The 25,466-nt window shown below is 38.6% G+C and overlaps 2 protein-coding genes across 2 annotated transcripts in view; one reads left to right on the top strand and one right to left on the bottom strand.

Moving 5' to 3' along the window:
- LOC115631296 (homeobox protein OTX1 A) overlaps positions 1-14,644 on the bottom strand; it is a 67,646-nt gene extending 53,002 nt beyond the window's left edge. Inside the window, exon 1 of the mRNA XM_030528011.1 lies at positions 14,009-14,644. The gene's annotated coding sequence lies outside the window, so the exon portion shown is untranslated. The remainder of the gene's footprint in view (positions 1-14,008) is intronic.
- Positions 4,780-6,618, top strand: LOC115631931 (damage-control phosphatase ARMT1). Its single transcript, XM_030528782.1, has one exon. The coding sequence runs from the start codon at positions 4,897-4,899 to the stop codon at positions 6,343-6,345; it is 1,449 nt and encodes a 482-aa protein (XP_030384642.1). The 5' UTR covers positions 4,780-4,896; the 3' UTR covers positions 6,346-6,618.
- Positions 14,645-25,466: the final 10,822 nt, after the last annotated feature.

Raw genomic sequence — 25,466 nt, 5'->3', positions numbered from 1 at the left:
GTTGGTGCCACGAGCCGACGAACGGGAAATTCAATCAGAGATGCGCATTGAAGGATTAGAGGGCGACTCCGTCCCAGACTCCGACTATATATACAGACATATATATGTATGTAGCTATGGCAGTGGCACCCCAGCGAAAATTGCATTTACTGCCGCGATGCGTTGGCGTATTTTTCGCCAACCAGACCCTAGCAGACAGACAGACAGACAGACAGACAGACATCGGCAGTTGCCGCCTGATTGCGTTAATGGAATTAAAAATGTATTATTTTTTATGGCATTTTCAATGCACTTTTCCTGCCGCGCAGAGTTGGGATTTGCTGGGGATCGGGAGGTAACCCACAATTTCCTCTCTAGCTGGTGACGACAATTGCTGTTTCTGCTGGCTGCTGTTGATTGACTTGTGTTTCGTTTTAATTTTGTTAATTCAAATTAATCAAGCGAAGTAATAATTTTTTTTTATTATTCATTTCTGTGCTGTGTCTGTCCTCCCCATTATGGCTAAAGTGCATTGGCATTGGGTGCATGAATATGCATGATCGAATGAATGGGTTTGCTGCATGGGCAGACATTCGAAAAGGAGAAGACAGAGAGAGACATATGCACGGAGAGAGTGGGGGGGGAGTGAGAGAAGAGAGCCGCACATTTCCACTTTGTTTGTTCAATTAATGCAATTGCTGTCGCGCATTTGTTGCTGCTTTTTGACATTATTAATTTATATTTGTGTATTTCTTTGTGTCGCTGCTGTTGTTGCATAATGTGCTGCCAACGTCGCTGCTGTTGTAAATTTAATTACATTGATGCGTTTTAATTAATTTGACTTTTATTTTATTTCTGTTCGTTTGTTTCCAACGACAAAGCTCAGCTGTTTGGCGTGGCTTTATAGACAAGAGAAATTTGTATTGTGTGGAAGAAAATGTATTTATGTCAACAAACATTGACTGTCCACATAGGAGGAAAACATATAAAAATTATAGAAAGCATCTTATAAGCTAAAAAGGAGAAATCTAATCAAATTACAATCAAATCTAATAATATCTAATTGAAAACAAACTTTTTGTAGGCGGATGAAGGAAATGAAGACTGTAAGCTGATTTTATTACTAATTGTTAAAACTTGCCTTAAAACACATTTAAAAATCTGAACAATTCTTAGCCTGCAACAAAGCATTCATCGAGCAGTGCTTTAAGCCTTTCCCTTTCAATCGTAAATAGCTCAGAAGCTCAGCCCACACTGAGAATCTCAGATTGTAATATCAGTGAAGATGCTGTTGTTGCTGTATTTATTTATCGACATACTTATATTGACAAATATGCAATAATGTGTACATTAACTAAGAAGCAAAAACGCGTTAATGTGAAAGAATTTGTTTTTATTCATTTGAAACAAAGTTCATGTAACTAGAGGAAGTCTTAATTTTGTCTTGATTTTTACAAAGAGTTGAAAGTTTTTAAGGCTCGTTAGACAAAGCTATCAAGACTCCACATAACTTCTTTCATAATTTCACGTATTTCTGCTAATTCTTTGAAATTTCTTTGGGTTTCACAAACAAGTTTAAGGGATCTAGAAGCCTTAGATCTAAATCTATTTATCATATTTAAGGAATCTGTGTCAGTTATTTTAAATACCTTTAAGTGTTAATAAAAGGGACGCAGATGAATTGAAAAATTGTAATTGTACAACGAAGAACAATAACATCATTTCGGCATCTTTAATCTTTAATTTGTGAGTATTATGTCTAGGCAATATCTTGAGTAAATGCTGTTTTCCAAGAGCTGTCCTTTTTAAATAAACTTGCCACAATTTTTATTCGTTACTAAGACTGCTTCAGACATCATACATTACTTAACATTATTTACAATATGGCTTCTTGCAAACTTTCTCCCAAAACTAATATGGTTGTTTTTTATTTATAATTTTTTTTTGGTTTTTGTCAACAAATTAATTGATTATTTTTTTCAAAAATAAGTAGTCGTAATGGAACGAGGCAAGGTCCATATTCTCTTTCAGCAAACAGTTCCTAATCATTAATTATTATATCTATATATAGATACAAAATATCTTATGCTACAGAACTTTCTTCTGAAAGTTCGTCTAAATAAATACAAAAATACAAAAAACGCGCAATCGCTTTTAACATTTTCAAAATTCTCGAACCCATCAGTTAAGTATTTCTATATAAAACGTTTCAAATATTCTTTCCATTGAAAGATACTTATTGTTAGTCTCAGTAAAAACCAATCACTGTCATGGCTTTTAATCTTACATCTAACCCATTTGTTGCAGCCAGTCTGCCAGTGTGTGCCAGTCCATAACTGATTCAAGGTCAGTCTGGCATTGCCGCCGTAACATCATTACGCACTCATACACACACACACACACATACACACTCACACACATGGCGACTATAAAACCCCATAATAGACTTATCGGCCTGCAAAATCTCAGCTCGCCAAATCGCGACTAAACAGCGCACAGATACGCGGCGCAAACATAACTGCCATAATTCGCCATAACTGCCCAGACAGACAGACAGACAGACAGACAGACAGACAGACAAACAGACGGACGACCAGACAGCAACTGACGTTGACGTTGACGCTGATGTTGATGTTGATGTTGAGGGCGTGAAGTGGCAATATAGCCGCCATACCCATCCATTTTCTCTATCCACGTGCGCTGCACACCGGCTGGCCCAGGCCCAGGCTCAGGCCGGACCCGGCCCGGCCCGGCCCGGCCCGACCCGACCCGACCCGGATCGACTCGATTCGACGTGAGCGCCTACCGTCCTCATCCCGCTCACATTAGAGCCACTTAAACGCATTTGCAAAATTGTCTGCTGCCGCCACCCACACTCACACCTACACCTACACACACACACACACACACACACACACACACACCTACACAACACTGCACTTTTTTTCAGCATCTGATGTGTTGAGTGTTTTGTGTGTTTCTATGCGAAAAACTGAACGCGTGATAATTTTCCAAAACAGCACACAACCGACATGGATACGCGTCCCCCTCCTCCTCCCGCTCTATGTCGTCAGTGTGGCTGACACTACAGATGATGCTGATAATGACGATGATGAGGTTATCACTTGCAAAAAGTAAAGTGCATCCGTTTTTAGAACAGTCCGTCCCGGCGTCCGGCGCGCATAATCAAACTAAACTGGCGCAGACGCGACGCTCCAAAAATTGCAACGCTCGTGTCCGAACAAAAGTCCAAGTCCAAGAGGTATGATCGAGAGGTAATGACAACTATTGCCGAGACAGGGAGATAATGTTTGGGGTTTCCCAAATGGACACGATTCAGATTTCTAGGGACAAGTTTAAGCTCTCCAAAGAAGCTTTGTATGATGTTTAGTTTGAAAAGCGAGGCTTCAAGTGAAGGTTAATTAAGTTAGACCCACGGCTTTATCAAGCTGAAGCTACAGCCATACAATAAGTCCAACCCAGAAGAATGATCGAGAGTTATTTAGAGATGTGGAGATATGTAATATTGGGTTATTTCCATTATTGTGTTCTAAAGTCACCCACAAAGACTGCTCAGTTCATAGTTGCCCAATATCAGATTGACAAATCAGAGGACGATGTCCATCTCAATAAGTCAATAAACATTACATTAAATAATTAAAGAACACAACGACATTGAGAGGAACTATGTTACGAGCTGGCGAGAAAGAACTAGAACCTAGCACTCTTATTTCAAAAATAAATATATATATTTAACAATCATATTGCACCTAAGAATTATCTCACATGGGCGTCCTGTAAAGCTTTTTTCTGCAGGGATAGAAAAACGAGAAGAACTAGAACCTAGCACTCTTATTTCGAAAATAAACTTTAACTTATTGAATGGCGACTTCGTCCAATTAACAATCATATTGCACCTAAGAATTGTCGCACATGGTCGTACTGTAAAGCCTTTTTAAATGTGTCTAGCTTTCTAGTAAGTATATAGAAGCCACCACAGAAAACAAACGAGAAAATAGAAGTTACATTCAATAATTTATAAGTTATTGACATCATTGCTAACATCTTGTATACGAAACCTTTGAGCTGTCTCTGATCTTGTCTATTTCTAATTCTAAGCGAATTTCTGCTGCTCCGAATTAAATTGATCATCGCCCGCATAAGTCTCTTCAAATATATTATTCTCATTCAATGATTCCTGCATCAGCAAACAAAAGATTGGTAAAGCGAGTTAATCACTTATATGGAATCAGACGTGTGCTAGTGGGAAAGGAAATATCATTGAACAAATCGTCCCAGAGTGCCGATTACCAGGAATAGTTAACACGATGATCTACAAGAGCAGTTGCTTACTATTTCTCTGGCTGTTTGTATCTCAATAAAGGAGATTTTGGCCAGCATACTTGTATAGCAATAACGAATAAGCTTTCAAATCTTAATCGAATCACCTTACTAAGTATCACCCATTAATTATGCGTTTTGATGAGTGACTGACAGAAAGTCTGTATATATTGGGATGCAATTTAAGTTTAAAGAAATTTCGACTTCTACGACTGGGACTTGGAGATCTTGATGAATGTCAGTCACTTCTTTTGACACGTTTTAAAACGATGGGCGAATTCATCTCTAAGCTGAAGGGCTGCTTTTTAATGTGGAAACTGTAATAAGGATGCTGCTATTTTCTTTACCCTTTCAATCAAATTACATCAATAGTTCCTAGTTTTAATAGTCAACATATTTGCTTCAAAATTTATGTCGTTCCTCGTTTCATCTCATTAAAAATGTCATTAGAACATGTAACTTTCTTAAAACAGCTGTGATCTCCGTTGAGTTTTGCATTTTCGTTTGTTGAGCTCTTCATTTTACACTTCCTAGCAATTGATATAAGTAGCCTTCAGATTACAAATTGTGAGCAAAATGTTTATGGAATTCAGACGATCCTCCCTCTCGGCTGATCAGTCGATGCCGGGGATGTCAACACCGCGTCACTCGCTGCTCTCGGGTCGTTTCAAGCAAAGCTTCGCTTACCTGACCTTAAGGACCCGCATGCCCGGCATCATGCAACAGATTATTTCCCATATGCAGAACAATACGCCTGAGCTGGTGGATGAGTTTGGCGAGGATGTGCGCAAGGATATTACTAGTATAGTGGATGCCATAGAGCGACTGAAGGTGGACCTGAATCGGGATCGTTACTTTACGCTCTTTCACGGCGACGAGCCGGACCAGGCGAAGTGGAATGCGTTTCTGAGTGAGCTTCCAAAGCCGAAAAGGAGTTACTTTCGAGCCTGCTGGCTTCATGCTGAGTGCTATCTCTATCGGCGCATCTTTTCGTTCTTCGAGCACAGTCAGTATCTGAAAACGTACGACTACTTTGCCCATCTGAAGCAGGAGGATCTGAAGATCAGTGTGCCGTCCATGAAGGTTCTGGCTACGGCCACAAGGCAACTACAGAAGGATTGGACGACCTTCAACAAACTGATGCGCCTGAGCTTGTGGAGCAACCACTTTGAGATTCAAATGAATGCGATATTGTTTGAGGGTCCAAAAAATGAGAAGATTGATGTTTTGTCGTTATTAATCGACTTGGACCATCGGATTCTGGCAAATGAATCCATGCTGGTGTGGAATTGTCTGATCAAGGCCAAGAAGAGAGCACAGAAGCGTATTATTGTGGATTACGTTTGCGACAATGCGGGCTTCGAACTGTTTACGGATCTGATCTTTATCGAGTATCTGGTTGACACGGGCCTGGCCACCCAAGTGCGAATGCACGTGAAGGCCATACCTTGGTATATATCGGATGCCACAAGACAAGATATTGAGTGGACTCTGGACTTCTTGCAGCACCACCCCAGCGACATACTCTCCTCCCTTGGGCATAAGTTTGCAGAATTGTTTCGCTCCAAGCTCGTAATAATTGCGCCCCAAACGTATTTCTGGACAGGTCCACAACCGTTCTTTGTCATGGTCGATGTGGACATTGAACTCTTCAAGCTACTGGCCGGAGCCGAATTGGCCATCTTCAAGGGGGACCTCAACTATCGCAAGCTCATGGGCGATTACATTTGGGATCCCACGGAGGAGTTCATCACGTGTCTGCGCGGCTTTCGACCCACAAATGTGTGCGCCATGCGTACCGTTAAGTGCGAGGTGATTTGTGGTCTGCCCGAGGGCGTCGCCGATAGTCTAGTGCTCTCGAATCCCCAGTGGATGACATCGGGCTACTATGCTGTCATTCAGTATACGGATAGTCTCAGGTGCAATTGTTGTCTGCTGGACCAGTCTGAGCAAGATGGGATTGCATGTGATCGAGAGAAAACCGTATCTTGTAGCATATATCAGCATAGTCGGCCTGTGCGCTAAAATCGATCCGAAACGGCACAAAGATTGGACAACAAAATGGTATTGGAAGGAAAAGGAAAGGGATAAGAAGGGAGAAAAGCTCAGACTTTGGAAGGAGACTGGAATGGTGCTGGAAATCGACAAAGTAGTGAACGACTCTGGAAAGGCCTAAGAACGGCTATGGAATGACTGGAAAGGTACAGGAATAATCCTGGAATGTTGATTGGGAAAATGTATGTAAAATGTACTACAGAGATTTATATTATGAAATAAAAACCTATGACTAGGAAACTATGTAATATAATTCTTATTATTTATATTCGAGTCTTAGCATCATTTTTTTAAACCTCAAATGCAATCAATTTTGATAACTTTAACTTGTGCACAACCGTTTCATAGATTATTAATACTTGGATTTTATCCAATTCTAAAACTATGAAAATTAAATTCCCGATATTCCCAATACGTTCCTGTTGTTGGATTATTTTTTAGACTTTCGTGTGATTACTATTAAATATTATCTATTGTAATGTAACATCGATGGCATCAGTCAGCCGATGAGACTGAAAAGTTAAGTTGGAAAGAATTTCTTTGAATAAAGATCAAAATAATACGAAATTTTTACTTCCTTCCAAGTAACAGTGATGTTGGTGACTTAATTTTGGTTTTTAAAAGGGTAAATGTTTTTATTGGCAGCAACGTTTTTTGTGAACCATCAATTGTGATAAATTAGTTGATATTTATGTTTTGATTAAACCAACCAAATTTAAAGCCAACCCAATAAAAATTGCAGATTTTTCATGCAATCTTTGGAGCCCGTTTTGCCCCCTTTGGAGTTCTAATTTTCCAATATATATATAATATTCTTTTTGAGAGTATACAAACTAAGTATGAAGTTAATCGGATGAAAATTGTAGATTTTTCATACAAACGTCGAAAGCCCGTTTTCCCCCCTTTGGAGTTAGAATTTTCCAAAACAGCTTCTTAGTGAACACTTTCACTTGTAGATATTAAGTTGAGGCATCAACAACATCCATTAGATGCACTTGCAACTATTCTATCTTATATCAGTATATCTTCTATCCTAAATTTTTGGACTAAGCCTCGCATATATCTCGTATATATCTGTATGCATGTATATACGGTTGCATTTCGCAGTTCTTTTGTCTTTCGGTCGCAGTCGAATTAGTCGAGCATTTTTCGCCGGTTCGTTCGAATTTGATTGTGTCAATTGGCTCGCGCGCGCGCTTTCAGCTCAAATGCCACGAATCTCTGCCAGATGTCGTCTATATGTCCACTTGACGCTCACGCTGATGCTGATGCTGATTTTTGTGCAAAATTATGGCCGGTGTGTGCGAAATCAGCAACGAAAACGCTCTAAATTGAATTATGACTGCACCGCCCGCTGCTACTCGTTCGTATAAATTCGTATAACTGCAGCAACCATGTCCAAGTGTCGCACATTGTGGTGGCAACCCTTCAACGCTTTCAACATCTTCGACGCCCGCATGCTGATCTATTGCTGCTGCTGCGTCGTGTGTTGTCGTCATCGTGTTTTTGTTGTTTTATTCTTATAAATATTTTGATTGAATTTTCTGTTTAATTAAACCAAATTGTTTGTAAATAGACTGCAAGCTGTTTTATTGTGCCGTTTGGTGAGCTTTGATTAGAGAGCGTATGCCTTAAAGGGGGGTACACCCCACCGTTGCATGAAAACGATCTGAGCAGACATACTTAACATAACATATATGTTGAGATCAATAAAGATTCAGTTGAAGTATTTTGAAAGAAAACAATCATTTTCTATGACTTTTCTAATTTGAAACTGTTTTCAACAAAGACTGCATCTAGAGAAAAGTATTTAAAAGCTTTAAAGTAAATAGCTTCAAAGAATGTGAAAACTAGCCTTATTTTAAAACGTACAGCAAAGATTATTTCAAAAAACAAATTTTAAGAAAAAAGAAAACTTTGTGGAGAGAGAAAACTTTTGTTCTTTCTACTTACGCAAAGATTAAAACACAGTTCTTCAGATAAAGAATTGGGTCCTGAAGTTTCAATAAAATTTGGAATCGGAAGCCATAAAAGGAATGATATTAAAAAGTACTTGATATCAGTTTTCCAATTGGGTCTGTTATCCTTATATCGTTTCCTATCAGACTAAAAATTGTGAAAAATCCATTATCACAAAAGAAATGTTAAAACAATAACGAAAACAAATTAGACAAACACATAGAAAACCAATTACCATTAGTTATATAAATTGACTTTTCTTCTTTGATTTATAGAAAAATAGATTCTGTTGATCCCAAGTGCCCTCAAGAGCGACAAAGTAACGGAAGGGCAAAGGCTGAACCCAAAACCAATGCAGTATTGTAAGAAATCTGAAACCTGAAAATCTACTTAGCCCAAGGTTATCCGTAGATCTTGTGAGCCCAACCATCACCAGAAGTTTTAAGAAATTGAAGAAATCAGGTAAAAATCAGTAAACACTAAGAAATAAGTAGAGAGCAAGCTCCTAACCATATTGTATGTATTATATTTCAAAGGAGGAGAGAAGAACGGATTGAGATAAATTTTCAGATTTCTTATAGTTGGTTTTCGATTAAAAAAGCTAGGAGATAAAAAACACTTCACGAACAAGTGGCTCCACTGACCTTACCAATCATTAATGGATTAATATTGCCAGTTAGGTGGCAGACCATTCGCCATCTTTTAGAAATTTATGCTATAATTTCTAGGCCATTGCCATTGCTTCATAGTCCGAAGCACGGACTTGTAGGCTGAATCCGATTATAGAGGCCAAACACCTTTTGCCTAGGCTCTTGATCTGACATCCTCAGAGTTAATTTTCATTCATGATGGCACTGTTTGGGAAACACCCCAGCCAGGAGCGTGCACTCGATTAGTTTTTGTGTCACACCTCTTTATATAAAATAATATTTTAAATATACGTCTATGTTGATATTTCGTGGAATTTTAAAATTCCCTCCATGTATGTATCGCTGTAAATTGTTCACACAAAGACTCGTATGTAAATATTTGACGTTCTGAATTATTGTATTAAATGGCTTCTCTTTTATAGCTCGCATGCAATCCCTATATGTATATGGCTTTATTAAACCACCAATTTGTGTAACTCTCCCTCCTCTCTTCTTGCTCTGTCTCTTGCGTCGCATGATTCATAGTTTTGTCAAAAATTTCCATCTAAATAGCATTGCCCTATTTCTGTTTGTGGCCCGGCTGGTTAAAAATACCAAAAAAATGTTTTCAATTTCAATAGAAATTCAATCAACCAATCAATAAACATGCAACTAACCTCCCATAGACATGGGACCAAGCCATTTGCCAGATAATTTTATTTGCTAATTTAAATGCGCCAAATTGTATTTTATTTTTACGACTATGCGCCGCCGCCTCCCGCCAGCCGACCCATCCTACCACGTCCCTCTAATTGAGTTGAACGAAATGAAAACGAATCAGCTCGACGGCGACAGCCCAACAACAACAACAGCAACAGCAACCAAAGCAAAACGAGACGAAACGTGGCCGAATGCCGCCATCATCAGCAGCAGAAGCAGCAGCAGCCCCCATCTCATGGCCCCCAGCCTGACCCTCCAATCGAGGGAGGACCACTCCATTGGAGCAGCAGGGTCGGGAAGGAGGCGGTGTGGATGCCATCGAGTAGGGCGCACAACGTTTGCATGGCTGCCAATTAATTTGCGGTTGATCAATTTAATTTGAAACTTCGTTTCAATTTCTTTTTTTTTTCCATTTTTTGCATTTCTGTGTCGCTTCTTTTCGATGCCGGCTTGGTCGGTCACCTCCCAGAACCCACGCTTTAATTTGTTGGCGCGTTTCGGATTCGTTTGGCAAATTATTGGTCATTGATTTTGTGCCATCAGTGTGTGTGTGTGTGTGTGTGTGTGTGTGTGTGTTTGTCTGTTTGCCCTACCTATGTGGGTGTGGATCCATGGTGCCCTCGGTCTGGTTGAGCGCACTTAGGAAAAAAGTTGTTCTGCTTGAACGAGGAAAATCTTCTGTTCTACTACATTTTCATTTTGAAAATCAATATCGGAATCTTAGAGAAATGTTTAGGTATGATCAGGCAGGCAAAAAATCTGCACACAAATTTGTCAAATTTCCCAACACTTGTCTTGTCTCTATTTTAAAAAAAATCCAATAGCATTAAATTCTCTTTTGGCATTTACTTTTCACTTGTAAAAAAAAAACTTTTTGCGCAAATTATTTGCACGGCTGTTGGTAGCTTTGCTAATTAATTACATCCTTTTTTTTATTTATTTTTTATTTAATCTTTATTTAAGATCTGTCCTAAGGAGGACAATTATTTAATGTTATGGTATAAATTAAAATTTATTTATTTATTCAACTTCTTTCTCTAAATACTTCTATTAGGTTTGCCCAACAATTTATAATATTTATATGTTAGTTTATTTTTCCCAGATCAAGGCTTCTATATTCAAATTATTTTTGCAAATAAGGCTGTAAGAGTGCAAATGGTTTGAGGGACATTTTGACTCGAATGATTATATATGCGCCAAATACACATAATCGATTATTATCAATTCCAATCGTGAGAGCAATAGCTAGAAAAACAGAAGGCTGAAATATCGTTTTTTAAGAAAGTATTGGGGTATATGTTTTTATATTACTCAGAAGAACATGTTGTTCTTTCTATATCGAAACCAAAACCTCAGGGGCCGATACAATTGTGTTTACGTTAGCTACGGAATTAATTAGCCAAAAAAAAAAACTTTTAGAAGGTAGTGTAAATAAGTTCCTTGCATGATTCGGCAGAAACTTTGTGACCAACCAATTGCTAACTATATATTTATAATTCATTCCAGATCAGAAAGGGAAGCGGCAACACGGCTCTAATTGCAATATTCCCATCATAAAACTGCATCAAATGTAAGCGAAAAATGTAAATAATTTCTGTACAAAGATCAAAACACTACACACAAATCGTCAGTAAAAGTACAGGCACATCTGTAAGTATTTTTATTAACACGCTTTTATTAGCTTCACCTGTATGTGTGTATATTTTTATGTATGTAACGGAATCTTTCTGGGCAATTTTTTTTTTTAAGTAAATCTTAAAGTTGTTTTTCATTATAGCAGAAAATTTCACTTGAATATTGGATTTTTATTAGTTTTAGAACCATTCTAAATAAATATCTATTTTGTAAAAGTATTGTACCTTTTGAAACTTACTTAGTAGAAGGGTGAACAAGATTTAAAACAATTGCTTCTCTAAATTTAGGTTGTATTTATTCTATTCTTTGTCTTCCTATCTTCCTATCTTCATATAAAAATATCAATACACACGGTTTTTTGCTCGATGCTTAACAAAAATAAGAGCGCGATTGTTTTACAATGAGAAACTACTTAATTGATATACTTTTTATTACTATTTGTTGCATTACTATTTGCCTAGATTTGTTGTGAAATATATGTCTTATATCTGATTGAAATATTTCTTGCACTGCATCAGCTTTATCCCTCAGTGTGTATAGAGTATAGTCTGCTTTTTATAGTCGACACAACTGGGGACCGCAGCTCCGGCACTCTTTTTAATTACCATCAATTATTCAAACAGCATTTGCGAGTGATCAACTTTTGGTCTTCTGGTCTTCAATTGAGTTGGGAGTGTTGCAATTGCTGTTGTTATTGCTGTTGTTGTTGCTGTTGTTGGTCGCCAGTATTCTTCTATGTCTGCACTAAATTCATTTGTCTGCTTTATGCTAATTGAACTTTTTGCCTTCGCTGCCTTATGAAAAGTTTTGCTGCAGCCACTATTCCCAAATCTCTTTGCTGCTTTTATGCCAGCTCGCTTCCTCTTAGCTGAAGCTTTGTTTTGCTGGCTTTTTCAGATTCTTATCCGGCCCCTAACCGCCAGTGAAGTGTTCACACAGCATTCTGGTTGTGCGAGATCTGACAGGAAAGGCATGAACCTAAACACTTTTGGTGTGCTCGTATCAGGCACTTCACCTACCTACCTACCTACATACTTAAATGCCTATTTAAATATGTGTGCGAGTGTGTGCTTCAGATTTTTATCACTTCAAACTCATTAGGACATTATTAATGAAAATTAGCAGACGATTTAATAAATTATTATTATATGATTTCATTTTCATACTTTTTTGTCAGCCCTTCAACATACTTTTTTGGGTATTTCATAATACCTTACATAATGTAAGGGAGTAAAATAATTTGATTTTAAAAGTTAAAAAAGTAAAGTTGTGGCCGCCAGAAAATGTGCCAAATATTTGTGTTCATTTAAAAACTAGTTCTACCAGCTAAAATTTAACAAAATATTTATGAAAAATAATCTAGTCTAATAGGCAAAACACTAAAAATATATTCCTGGATAATGCTGGTCTGCGTACCTATCCCTTATCCTACTGTCTCATGATATATTTTGTACGATTAAGGCCAACCAATATGATTACCAGAGAAATAAAAAGAAAATTTGTTAGTGCGATTTTTGAACCAAGCTTTGCTGTGGCTGCTATCAGATATAGTCTGCAGATTTTGATTAAGTTTCAGATTATAGTGAGGCGTTGCTGGCACGAGCCAGTATATACAATACCATATAATAATAAAATGTTCCTCATTTGTACCTAAATGTAATGCCATCGCTTTTGGCTTTAACGTATAAACTATACTATTCTCATACATGGTCAGAAATGTTGGTAGACTGGTGCTTCACCTTCAAAACTGCTTAATAAATCATCTATAAGCGGCTCAGGGATTCTATTTTCAGTTTCAATAAGCTTCCAAATCTTTAATAATAAGCCATATGCAGATGAAAATAGGCCTCTAAGAAGACTCCTGCAACATAATCATACCTGGAAGCTTGTCATCGATTGGCCTATCGAATTATTAGTCTCCTAACTTAAGTCCGATAGAAAATCTTTGGGGGGAGCTTAGGTTGAAGCTTCAAATTTCTACAGAAACGTTTCGAAATGCTGAGCAGTTATGGGAGATTGTCGTCAAGAATTTTCGTAGATTTGTTTCTTGGTTTATGTCAGGAAGGATAACAAAAGTCAGACAAAAAAAGTACCGGTTACTTGTTAAATAATATTGTTAATAAAAATGTAGTCTACAGAATACGCAATTTCCATCAGCTTTTACAGCCAAATATTTACACAAAACATTGATTAGCCTTTCCAATAGTTCGTTTTAAAAGTTAGAAAGTTACTCGGAATTTTGCGACGTGAAATAATCGAAGAAACCATAAAGATTTCTAAAATGCAAATATCAGAAGATCCTTAAAGTAATCGTTGCATCTAGAATCTTCACCAAGTGGCATTTGAAAGTGGTGGAAAAGTGTTGTTATTTCAGACGCTAATAAATGTTTGTTGATTGAAAAATGTTGATATTTCAGAGGCTAATAAATGTATGTAAAATAAATAAGGAACAGAAAGCGGCTGTAAGAAATTCTAGAACTTAAATAAGCAACTAGCCCTTGCAACTAGAATCTGCACGGATCAACAGCTGATTAGCAAATTCCCGCAATGACTTCAAGGTTTGTAGAGGGGAAAGAATGCGCAGGCTTCTTCGTTTATACATAATTAAAATACATTACGTATTTCCGCTTTAGGGAGCTTCCCTGCTGGAGTTCTGGAGTTAAAATAGTTGCTCTTTGTCGGCCACTTACCTTGTTACCGTCCGTGAAAATTTTGGCAGTAGTTCTTCAAGCGTTGCACAGAAAAAGAATCCTTTCTTGCTCGTTTTTTTTGTTGGAAAACTTTGCCGTTTAGAAGACAAAGGTTGTTAAACACGCACACACAACAGCCCTTTCTCTCTGTCACATACACACACACACTCACACACACGCACAGCTACACGTGTAAAAACTTTTGGGTTTAAAAGGCGTAGAAAAACACTTGCTGGCAAGTTTAGAACGTGCGTGCAACTTCAGTTATATTCTGTTGTTTTCTTTGAGGTCCTTTGAACAAAGACCCGCTTGCAAATGCTGAGGGCGACGGCAACAAACACACAAACAGGTAGAAATTTGCGTCACAGTCAATCAAATGCGTAATTAGCCGCAAAAGTAAAAAGTTTACAGTTGGCAATAAAATACGTGAGCTTAAGCTTTTGATAGTTCGGTGTTTTAGGGGCAGTTTGAAGCGCCTGGTTGACTATTGTCTTAACACTTTAACACACACACACACACACAAGTCACTGGGGTTGAAGTTTTTGCTTGTTCTAAGATTCTGCGAGATTGCACTTAGCCGCAGCTGAATTTTGCAATATATCGCCAAATGGGTTTGTGAGTCGAGTCGAGTCGCGTCTTTGTAGAACCTATCGTTTCACAGAGTTTTGCGTGTTGATGTTGAATGCAACCGAACGCGTGCAACGCCAAAATGCGAATGATCTAACAGAGCCGACGCCGACAACGTCGCCGTGGCCGTTGCCAACTGCTGCCAGCATCGCTGTCGACTGCGCTGCTTCGCTGCTATTGTGGTGCGCAAATTAGATCTGCCTTGCTATCTGCCTGTCAGTCACTGTGGCTGCTGCGCTGCTGCTGCTGCCTGCTGCTGCCTGCGCTGCTGCCTGCTGCTGCCTGCGCTGCTGTTGTTGCCCATGTCGTTACCTAAAAGATGGCCGCATGTGCGTGTACCGTTAGAGGGGGTTGGGTAACACTTTGTGCCCCTAAGCGCCGCCTTTTTGCACAATATTTCCCTTTATTTACAACACGAAGCGCGTGCGCTCAGTCAAAGCTAACGGGCTCTCGCTCACTCTCTCTCGCACATTGGCAAATGCGCGCTCGCTCACTCTTTCATGCAAAAACTGCTGTGCAGCTGCAGATGTTGTTCTTGTTGTTGTTTTTGTGACTGTGACACGTAAGACAATTTTCTCATTTTTCGCAGCAGCAATTTTCTTCGCGCATTTTCATTGTGAAATTGAATTTTCGGCACGGGTGGCTAGAAGCGCTAGAGAGAGAGACAGAAAGAGAGAGAGGAGGACTGTGTGTGCGTGTGTGTGTGTGTGATGAGAGTGAGGGCAGCAGCAGCAACAACAACAACAACAACAACAGCAGCATCATCAGGCACGTTGTTGTATTCTTGACTTGCTTTTTGCCTCCTAATTTCGTCGTACTTTGCTTTGGCATTGCCGCCCAGCTACTTTATTTTATTACACTTTATTTAGGGGTTTCGCAAACTTGTGCCCGCACTCTGCTCTGCCGCTCCAACCAGCCAGCCAGCCATTCTCTTTCCCATTACATGTCAGTGCAGCGGCAGCAGCAGAAGCAGAAGCAGCACGTGAGCCGCCAGTGTGAGAGCGAGATGGAGCTTGGCAAGGCAGCCAGCCTTAAATTGGATTTTCATAGTTATCGTTATGCTTACAGTTAAGTGTGTGAGTGTGTGTGTGTGTGTGTGTGTGTGTGTGTGTGTGTGTGTGTGTGGCGCCCATTGTGTGCTTCCCCTGTTATCCCCAAACACTAGTGGGTCTGCGCTAAAAACGATTACTCACCATTGGAATTTATTTCGCATATCATTTTTGACAACTCAATTTATTTTTATTAATTTTAAGCTGAACTGAGAGCGCTCTCCTGCTCTCGCTCTTGCTCTCTTTCCCTTGCACACACAAATGCCGCTCCCACCCAGCTACACACACAGACTCGTAAGTGAATTTCAGTTAATTTATTATCGAGCATTATTATTGCCTTTATTGTTATTGCTAAGCTGACGTCGTCTCTGCTCCTGCCGGATTTGGATTTGTGCGCCATCTCCATCTCCAGCTCTCACTCCCGCACTCCCTTACTCCCCAATGGCCGCCGCCATGGCAATGATTATCATTACCATGACGATGATGATGATAAGGATGCTGCGCCTGCTTGGCCTGATCCATTTATTATTGTTTGCGATTGGGTCGTTGGCCACAATTACGAAATGAATTTGTTGCCGTAGCACGGCACGGCACGGCACGGCATGGCTCGGCAAGGCATGGCTCGGCCTTCTCGAGCACCCATTGCCCATTTCCGTTACATTGGCTTTTCGGGGCGTAGCGCTTATCTGAAACTATTCTTTGCACAATAGTTTGTGGGTGTTGCCTACTCGCTCAGCACTGCTGGTAGTCGGATTGGAAGCGAGATGTTGCAGCGCCTGCTGCCTTCTGCCTGTCAGGCTCACAAATTGGCGCGCTGATTTATGAGTTTGTCTATTGTGTGTAAGTTCTGCCATTAGTTTGTGTTTCAGTTTTATTAGTATTTCATTTCATTTCATTTTGCTTTATTCTATTTGGTTGCTTCATTTTTCTTGTTGGTTTTAGTGGAATTACTTGCCTGAATAATGAATGCTACTTGGGCGCCTAGTTCTGTTTGTTTCTCGATATGACACGTTGCAGCTAAAACTTGAGCTGACATGACACTCAGATAAAAACATTTCATATTATTTATTACACTAATAGATAACAACAAACTGCCACTCTGCTGGGCCACATTAACTAGTCTTAACAAAACTTGTTTTGTCAATGATTATTATTTAATTGTGGCTGCAAAGCACTAAAGTGCCAGCTATTTGAAGAGTATTAGAGTATACATATTTACAATAAATCAGTTTCCGACTGACCTGCCTGAAGCAGCTACTTAATCCTGCATTAGTTATAGTCAAAAGATATGTAATGTCGCAATTAAGTTTGTTTCACTTCCTATTTCTTGAACTAATTAATAATAAATGCGATAAAAATTTAAAAAATAAAATGTAAAGTTTTAGTTTAATGCAAAAGAAGCGTAATAGTGTCTTACCTTTAAAAACAAACACAACTTTTATTATTTTCGTTATTGTATTTAATTAATACAGTAGTACGGATCAATCAATACAATAATAAAGAATAAATGCAAGTTTGGAGAACAATTAGAAAGCGTTGACGAGGAACCCCATTCAAGACAACTGAAAACATCAACTTATTATTAAAGAACTGATGCTCCAACGTCGTTGATTAACAACAAGAAGCATTACTATTGCTGTTGGCTTTTCTAATTATTCAGTTAACACAATTTTTTTGCCTGCTAAATGTTCAATTTCGTTTGGTTCCACTGCACTCGTCCTTCGTAGCCATTTCGGCAAAAACTAGACGCATATCATTCCATAACCACCGTATGCCTTGGACTTAGCTTCTGGTCTGCTTTAATAAATTTAAAAGATCACTCCTGGAACTACGTTTTGGCACGATTAAGCCGAATTGAAAAAGGTACTGAAGGCCATTTCAGAAAAGAACATTTCGGACTGCTTCGGAATTAATTGCTTTTGAAGGCGCTTTAACAAAGTTTAGTAAATAATAATATAAATAATAATAAATAAATAAATAAGTTATGACCCGAACAACCGGGTGATATTTGTAGTATTTAGGTGGAACAATAAATTTATAGATTTTTTGAATTGATTCCAGAAACTACTCGTAAAGATATCATATAAAAGAATATCAAACTAATATAAACCTTACTGTGCAACCATAGGAATGTCGTATTATCGATTTCCGACTACTTCATTAAAAGTGTGGAGGCCTCAAAATGCCCTCAAATTACGCTTCGAACCGCCAAGTTTTCAAAATGTACTTTTAAAAGTAGTTAGTGTTGCATTTAGTTTGCCTTTTAGTTACAATTTAAGGAACCCAACCAATGATATAAGGGAGTGGACTTATATGATCCAAAAAACCTTGCTATTGATCTATTTTCTGCTCAAATTTCCACTTCAATGGTCTCTGCAGTGATATATGTGCATATCTCTGATTGCAACGACCATCCTTAGCTTAACCATTCGCATTTGCCAGCACCTCCCCCCTCTGCCCTCCTATTAAACACTCCAGCACATGCATGGGCGCCATTTGCCACGTTTATTGCTTTCCCTGATACAATTTTCTCCATTTTGCATCATTAATTTTATAAATGAAACTTTGGCCAAACGCAAAGAGGAGACTGGCAAGGAAAAAATGAAAGGAAGTAGCGCCAAAGCAAAGCAGCAAAGTGGTTCTTACGACCACCAGCCCCCCATCTCGTTTGGGGAGTGGGGTGGGGCTATAATTTGCAGCAGCAGCCCCAACACCAGCCCAACCGGCAGCCGCAACGCGCGTCCGCAGAGTACCGTTTATTAAGCGTAAAATGTGAATGATGTTGCTGCTCGTGGTCGTCGCTGACGTCGTCGTCGCTGCTGTCTCCGCAGCAGGATGCAGGAGTGGGAAGGAAGAGCGTAAAAACGCAACGCATAAACGCCCAGCACTCACTTGGCCTGGCCAGCAAATGGGGCCCCACTTTGTCTTTTGTCTAGGGTGGGAGCTGCAGCCTCAGCAGCTCGAGCCGCTGCGCTTCCTGGGCCGGGAACTGGGCCCGGCTTTGGGTGAAATTTATGTAATTTATATGGGCACTTGACTGTCTAAATTGCCTGCGGCGCACAGCCACAGCATTTCTTAGCCTGCTCCTCTCTTCTTCTCCTCTCTTTTTTTTTATCATATACTTAGCTTTAATGGAAAATAATTAATTTCATGCTTCCGAGTTTCGTGTCGCACACACACACACAGCCCAGCGGCCACTCTCAACGCGCTGCGCGGCCATTTGTAAAGGCCATTTGTGCGGGCGCGGGTGTTGTTGGAGGGGGGGGGGGGGGGGGGGGGAGCGGCCCTAGAGTCAAGGAAATGGCCGCAGCAGCTTCCACACGTACGATATTACGTATACGTAACAGCACGCCTACAGTTTAGAGAGCCAGCAGGCGGCTGTGGCCCAGCACCAGGGCCCCTGCCCCCGCCAGGGCCCCCAACCATTTTCAATTTACAAATTGCTTATTTTTCGAAAACCAAATTGCGAGTGCCTTGCATCAGGCCCAACACCAGCCGCAGCTAAAGCCACAGTCATAGCCACACCAGTAACAGCAGCAGAATCAGCATCAGCATCACCATCAGTAACTGTTACTGTAACAGTAGCAATGGCAGCAGCAACAACAGTATCAGCGGCAGCGGCAGCAGCAGTTAATGCATTTTACGTGGGGGGCTCTTCAACTGGGCGTGTGTTTGTGTTCGAAACACTCAGAAAAAAGAAATTCTTAAGACTTCTTCTTCTGCAAATAAATAGGCATAGCTGGAAATCAACAGAAATCTTGCATTGTAGGGATATAAAGTAGCAATCGAGTAACTTATTTGTGTAGCAAGTAGCTGTCAAAATAGCAAACGAATTTTAAAAATGGGTCCAATGGAAAATGCAACCAATAACAACAATCAAGCAGGCAACGCAGTGGAATTACGAAGTATGAAAAAACTCTGCACTAGCTATTGAATACCAGAAATAAATAATGTGACGATAATGTAGCGAATTTTAAACGCGTATTTGATAAAAATGTATATAAATGAATTTAGAATCACATGTAGAATCACATTTAGAATCACATTTAGAATCACATTTAGAATCACATTTAGAATCACATTAGAATCACTTTAGAATCACATTTTAATCACATTTAGAATCACATTTACAATCACATTTACAATCACATTTAGAATCTCATTTGGAATGACATTTAGAATCACATTTAGAATCACATTTAGAATCACAGTTAGAATCACATTTAGAATCACATGTAGAATCACATATAGAATCACATTTAGAATCACAGTTAGAATCACATTTAGAATCACATGTAGAATCACATTTAGAATCACATTTAGAATCACATTAGAATCATATAATCACATTATAATCACATTTAGAATCACATTTAGAATCACATTTAGAATCACATTTAGAATGACATTAAGAATCACATGTGGAATCACATTTAAAATCACATTAAGAATCACATTTAGAATCACATTTAGAATCACATTTAGAATCACATGTAGAATCACATTTAGAATCACATTTAGAATCACATTTAGAATTACATTTAGAATCACATGTAGAATCACATTTAGAATTACATTTAGAATCACATTTAGAATCACATTTAGAATCACAGTTAGAATCACATTTAGAATCACATGTAGAATCACATTTAGAATCACATTTAGAATCACATTAGAATCATATAATCACATTATAATCACATTTAGAATCACATTTAGAATCACATTTAGAATGACATTTAGAATCACATGTGGAATCACATTTAAAATCACATTTAGAATCACATTTAGAATTACATTTAGAATCACATTTAGAATCACATTTAGAATCACATGTAGAATCACATTTAGAATCACATTTAGAATCACATTTAGAATGACATTTAGAATCACATGTAGAATCACATTTAGAATCACATGTAGAATCACATTTCGAATCACATTTAGAATCACATTTTCGCACTTAATATGACTGTCGCTGATCCCAGCTCCCAGATCTTGCCAAGCTGAAGCAGAAGACTTAGATGCTCAAGACCGGCCGATGGTGTGGAAATCATCTTCATTTAATGCCGCGACATCATCTCTTTGATCGAGGCCAGGAAGCGCGTGCTCACTAAAATGGATCTAACTCGTATCCCTTGCGGAATGGATAGCGACATGGTTGCCTTTTAAGCTAAATAATAGATTTTGGGTCTTGGGGCCGCCAGCATTGAGACTGAGCAATCAAAAGAGGCTCATACTTACTTGAAAATAAATGGATGTTAGTAAGAAGTATTAACCAATCTTTCTTATTGATGCCCGGAAAATAAATATGAATAAACACGGTGCTTATATAGCTAATTAGAACAAAGGTTAGATTTCCTTCAGTGCACTTTTCTTTAGTGAAATCAAGTGGTGTGGAAAATGTTTCCAACAATGCTGGTTTTAAGAATGTTCAAGCAAAATGTGGTCTTAAAACAACGAACGACGCTACAACAGCAATTTTTTTGTGGTAGGAAATACTGCTTTTCTAAGCACGAACATTTTACGAATATACATTGTCATAATCTATAAATTTTAAATATCTAACTTTAACCGATATAATTAAACTTATACACCTAATTGCGTTTTTACACGAAAGATTGGCTTCAGAAAAAGTCGTGTAAAAAACAACCGTGTAAAAAAGACATTGATCATGTGTTCTTTAGAATCGTGCTAAATGAAATGAAGTCGTGCAACCATATATAAAATTTTTAATTTTCAAACCGTGTTAAATTGAAATCGTGTAAAAAAAGATACCGTGTAATAACAAAATTATGTGTATTTGCATTTTTGGAGTCTAAGAAAGCTTAAGATGCCTTGAAATACTCCTCTTCGATAAGTCGCCCTAAAAAGTAGGCAATAAAAATGGGCTTACTGCAATTTGCATGTCGTTTTTCCCAGTGCTTGCTTGTTTGTGTATGTGTGTGTGTGTGTGTGTGTGGGGGGGGGCTGGCAGTAGGCAGTTATGCGCCAGTTGCCGTTGCTGACTGTTACGAAGGCTCAATTACGGTTATAAATTTTCCAAACGAAAATGGCGCAGCTCGAAATGAATAGCTTTTGGCTCGGCTCGTTTTCAATCTGCGACTCACTTCTTCACACACACACACACACACACACACTCATACACTTAGGGCAAGTTTTGAAAATTTTATTAACTTCTTTTAGCGCCACCACGCTCTCACATATTCCGCATTCCACATTCCGCCCCCTTGGTCTCGCCTTCTTGTCCAAATTACATTGCGGTGTTTTTTCTTTTTTTTCTGCTTCTCGGCAGCGCCTTTATAGAAACGCTTCAGTTAGCCGCCTGCCATAGCTGCCCATTATGGCCGACAATTTGCGGCCCTTGCTTATTTATGGCGCGACATTTCAACGAAATTAGACTATAGTCGAGGCACACGCAGCCGCAGCAATGCACAAAAACAAATTTATTGGCGCCATCAAATTGTTTGTGCCGACACGCCTACCAATGGCCACTTGACTTCTCTTTTTTTTTTCATTCTGCATGGTTTTGTGAGGCCATCATTCGAGTTTTATGGCTGACGCATAATTTTGTTGAGAGCCACCGCGTACTTAGCGTATGAAAACGTTTCGGGGTGCTCCCATCATCATTGCCCGCCATAGGCTTCAAAATGGCCTAATAAAATAAATGGTTAAACAGAATTACGGCAAAGAGTTGTGGAAATGAATGGCTCTGCCATATTGATGGCCTAAATGGCAAGTGAGGAAAGTGCCGCATCGAGCATTCAAGATAATGGATTCTACGAATAGAGAGCAGTCGAGTGAGTTCAGCAATATGCGCAATTCTCTAAAATTTGGCGAGCTATCTACAAATTGTTTTCTGCATTCATAATTCTGAGCAATAATACTGAACATAAGGAATGAAAAAAGTAGCATTTTTATGAAATTTTCATTCTTTGCAGCAATAGATAGCTATATTCAAACTTTGAAATGAATTGGAATTATTAGGGATTTTCGTATTGTAACTCGGCATTAGTATTTCCAACAAAGGTTGAAAGGTTTCAAAGTTTGACTCTCAAATGTTAATCATTATTGAATACAATACTGCTAAAGTAATGCTTAACTGAATACATTAATGCTGGCTAGGTAAGGCGTGAATAGGTTTTGAATCCACCTCTTTTATATATTAACATCAAGCATTTTAAGAATTAAATAAATATCTCTCTAAATCTGCGAAACATTGTAGGACTGCTTGTATTTAAGTAAACGGCACTTGACTGCTTAAATAGACACTTTAAAAAACAACCAAAAAGACTTATAGATTTGAATAATAATATACGTTTATGTATATAATAAGATTACTAAATCATAGTATATAAGGATAGAGTTTTATGGAATCAAGTAGACTCAAAAGTGGAATTCAACGAATGAAGCCGTTTGTTTTATTTCGAACAGGGTTCAAAAATCTAAAGAAGCTTTTGTATTATGAATAGCTTAAATGCATGAAAATGTTTAACTAAAGCTCGAGTTAATTGTCAAAATGTAGTCAATTATATATTAGAAGTGAATAGTAATAGCTAGATCATAAGTCAATATAAAGTATTTCTTGTCTTCTTTCTTTCCTCCATCAACTCTACTTCGCATCTATAAAAGCTCAAAGTAATCTTGAATAATATTTAGATTTTTAATAATTGATCATCAATTTAGCTGCAAAGATATTCCATTCAATTTATATTTACAAATCAAGGAACAATTTTAATTGTAAAATAGTGAAATTGTGGGGAATTCCATTTTAAGATACTCGTTCTGCCAACTTATTTCAATATATTCGTCTTAACTATTTGCAGGAATATCAATTACTTAATTTATTTATTTAGTGCTAGATAGTCCTAGAGCTGACTCATTTGTACAACTTCCTTTCTCTTATCATTTATCTGTCATTTATTTTCTTACACTACAACATACATGAACCATGATTAGTTTCAGGATTTCCATGCCATGGCAGCATGCGATTTTTATTGAAAATTAGTTACTTTGCTAGATGCTGAAGACCAAAGAACCGGCTGCAATGAAAAGATTAATTAAATTATTATTAATATTACAGACAACTTGTATTACTCGATCAGCATAAGCATAACTTAGGAGCGATATTTTCACAAAGTCTGTAAGCTTTAAGGAAATAAAATTTAGATATAAAGGTCATTTAATTATTTATCAAAATGTTACCTTTCCGATACATATATTTTAAAGACCTTCCATACATTCCAAAGAAACCAAGCAAGAGTCAAAAGTTTCGCACGCAAATCAATTAAAAGCGCAATTAATTTGTTTGACAGTTGAAAACAGACGCCAAGCATTTTCTCTGGTTGGCTGCGATGGGAGGGGGGAGTGGTGGGAGTGCCGGCGGTGGCGATGGCGATGGAAAATTAAATGACGCATAGATAAGCAAATGAAACGCACAAAACGATGAGCGAATCAAAAGCAACAGAAACAACAACAACAACTCGACACAAAAAGCAGAAACAGCCGACATAATAAAAAAAAGTAATTTAATTTTAATGAAATTGTTAATACGAAAACAATTTCATTTTGTAAAAAGTTTCAGAGCAGCAGCGTCGCTGAAGAGAGTGGAAGTGGAAGTGGGGGAGAGAGAGTGAGCGAGCGAGAGGGTGGGGGGAGTGGGAGTGGGAGTGCTGGAGCAAGTGTCGACGGCTGCAGGCAGCAACTCAAATTGCTCGTGACAATGAGTGAGTGCAAAAGAATACAAAAGCACACACACACACACACAACCACACATACACACAGAGAGAAATACACGCACAAACAAACTTGCACAAACAGAAAAACAATAAACAAAAGCGTGCGAGAGCGAGGACGAGCACGATGGCAATGGCAATGGTGCGAGGCAAAAAGAGAAAGCCACACGGCAGCTGAGAAAACAACAACAAGCCAACAGCTTAACAACAACAACTACAACAATAGCAACAGCAACAATAATATAAAAAGACACAAACCAAAGCAAACGTCAAGCAATGGCAGGCAGGCAGGCAGGCAGCAACAACAACAGCAACTACAAGAACACCAGCAAGAGCAAAAACAGAAGCAGCAACAGAATCAGCAACAGCAGGAGAAAATACGAAAAATGAAATGCTGATGCGAAGATTTAATAAATGAAATTGGTGTGTGATTAAAAACACAAAAACCAAACGAAATCCATCTAATCAACTTTTGCAGCTCCCCACACACACACACACACACCTTCCCATCGTCGTCGTCGTCATCGTCGTTGTCGACTTACACGATGCGGCTCCGGTTGAAAGTTACTGCGGCAGCGACGTTGACGTCTGCCGCGCTGTCAGCCAACGCAGCCAACGAAGCTGCAGCGTCAACGTCAACGTCAACGTCGGCGATGCCATTTAGTTAAGGGGGTGGTGACAACCCCTGCGGAACGCCTCTCGCTTAGCTATTTGGCATTGCGTGTGATGTGAAGCTTAGGTTTGGCTAAAAAGTACGAAATGTAGGGAATACACATATACACAATTTAAATAAAACAAGTATACAAATAAATATACTAATGAAATAATGCTCCTAGCTGTAATAAAATGGCTTCAGCTTAAATGTAAGGAAAGGAATACACAAATTAGAACCAAAAACCAGTGAAGAAAAACAAGAAAAATCGCACATGCGATTATGATTTTATTTGACCTTGGAAACTCTATAAGGAGTTCTGATTATGGTTTTATTATAACTGTTATTATATTTATTAGCTGTTTTTTATATTGTAGTTCGGTTGGATATTTAAT

This window comes from Scaptodrosophila lebanonensis, unplaced genomic scaffold (genome assembly GCF_003285725.1).
Source record: "Scaptodrosophila lebanonensis strain 11010-0011.00,11010-0021.00 unplaced genomic scaffold, SlebRS2 tig00001412-arrow-pilon, whole genome shotgun sequence".
NCBI classification, from domain to species: Eukaryota; Metazoa; Arthropoda; class Insecta; order Diptera; family Drosophilidae; genus Scaptodrosophila; species Scaptodrosophila lebanonensis.
This window is presented reverse-complemented; position numbering and strand designations above follow the sequence as displayed.

Coding starts and splice junctions, on each gene's coding strand:
- LOC115631931 (XM_030528782.1), top strand. CDS start 4,897: ATGTTTATGGAATTCAGACGATCCTCCCTCTCGGCTGATCAGTCGATG.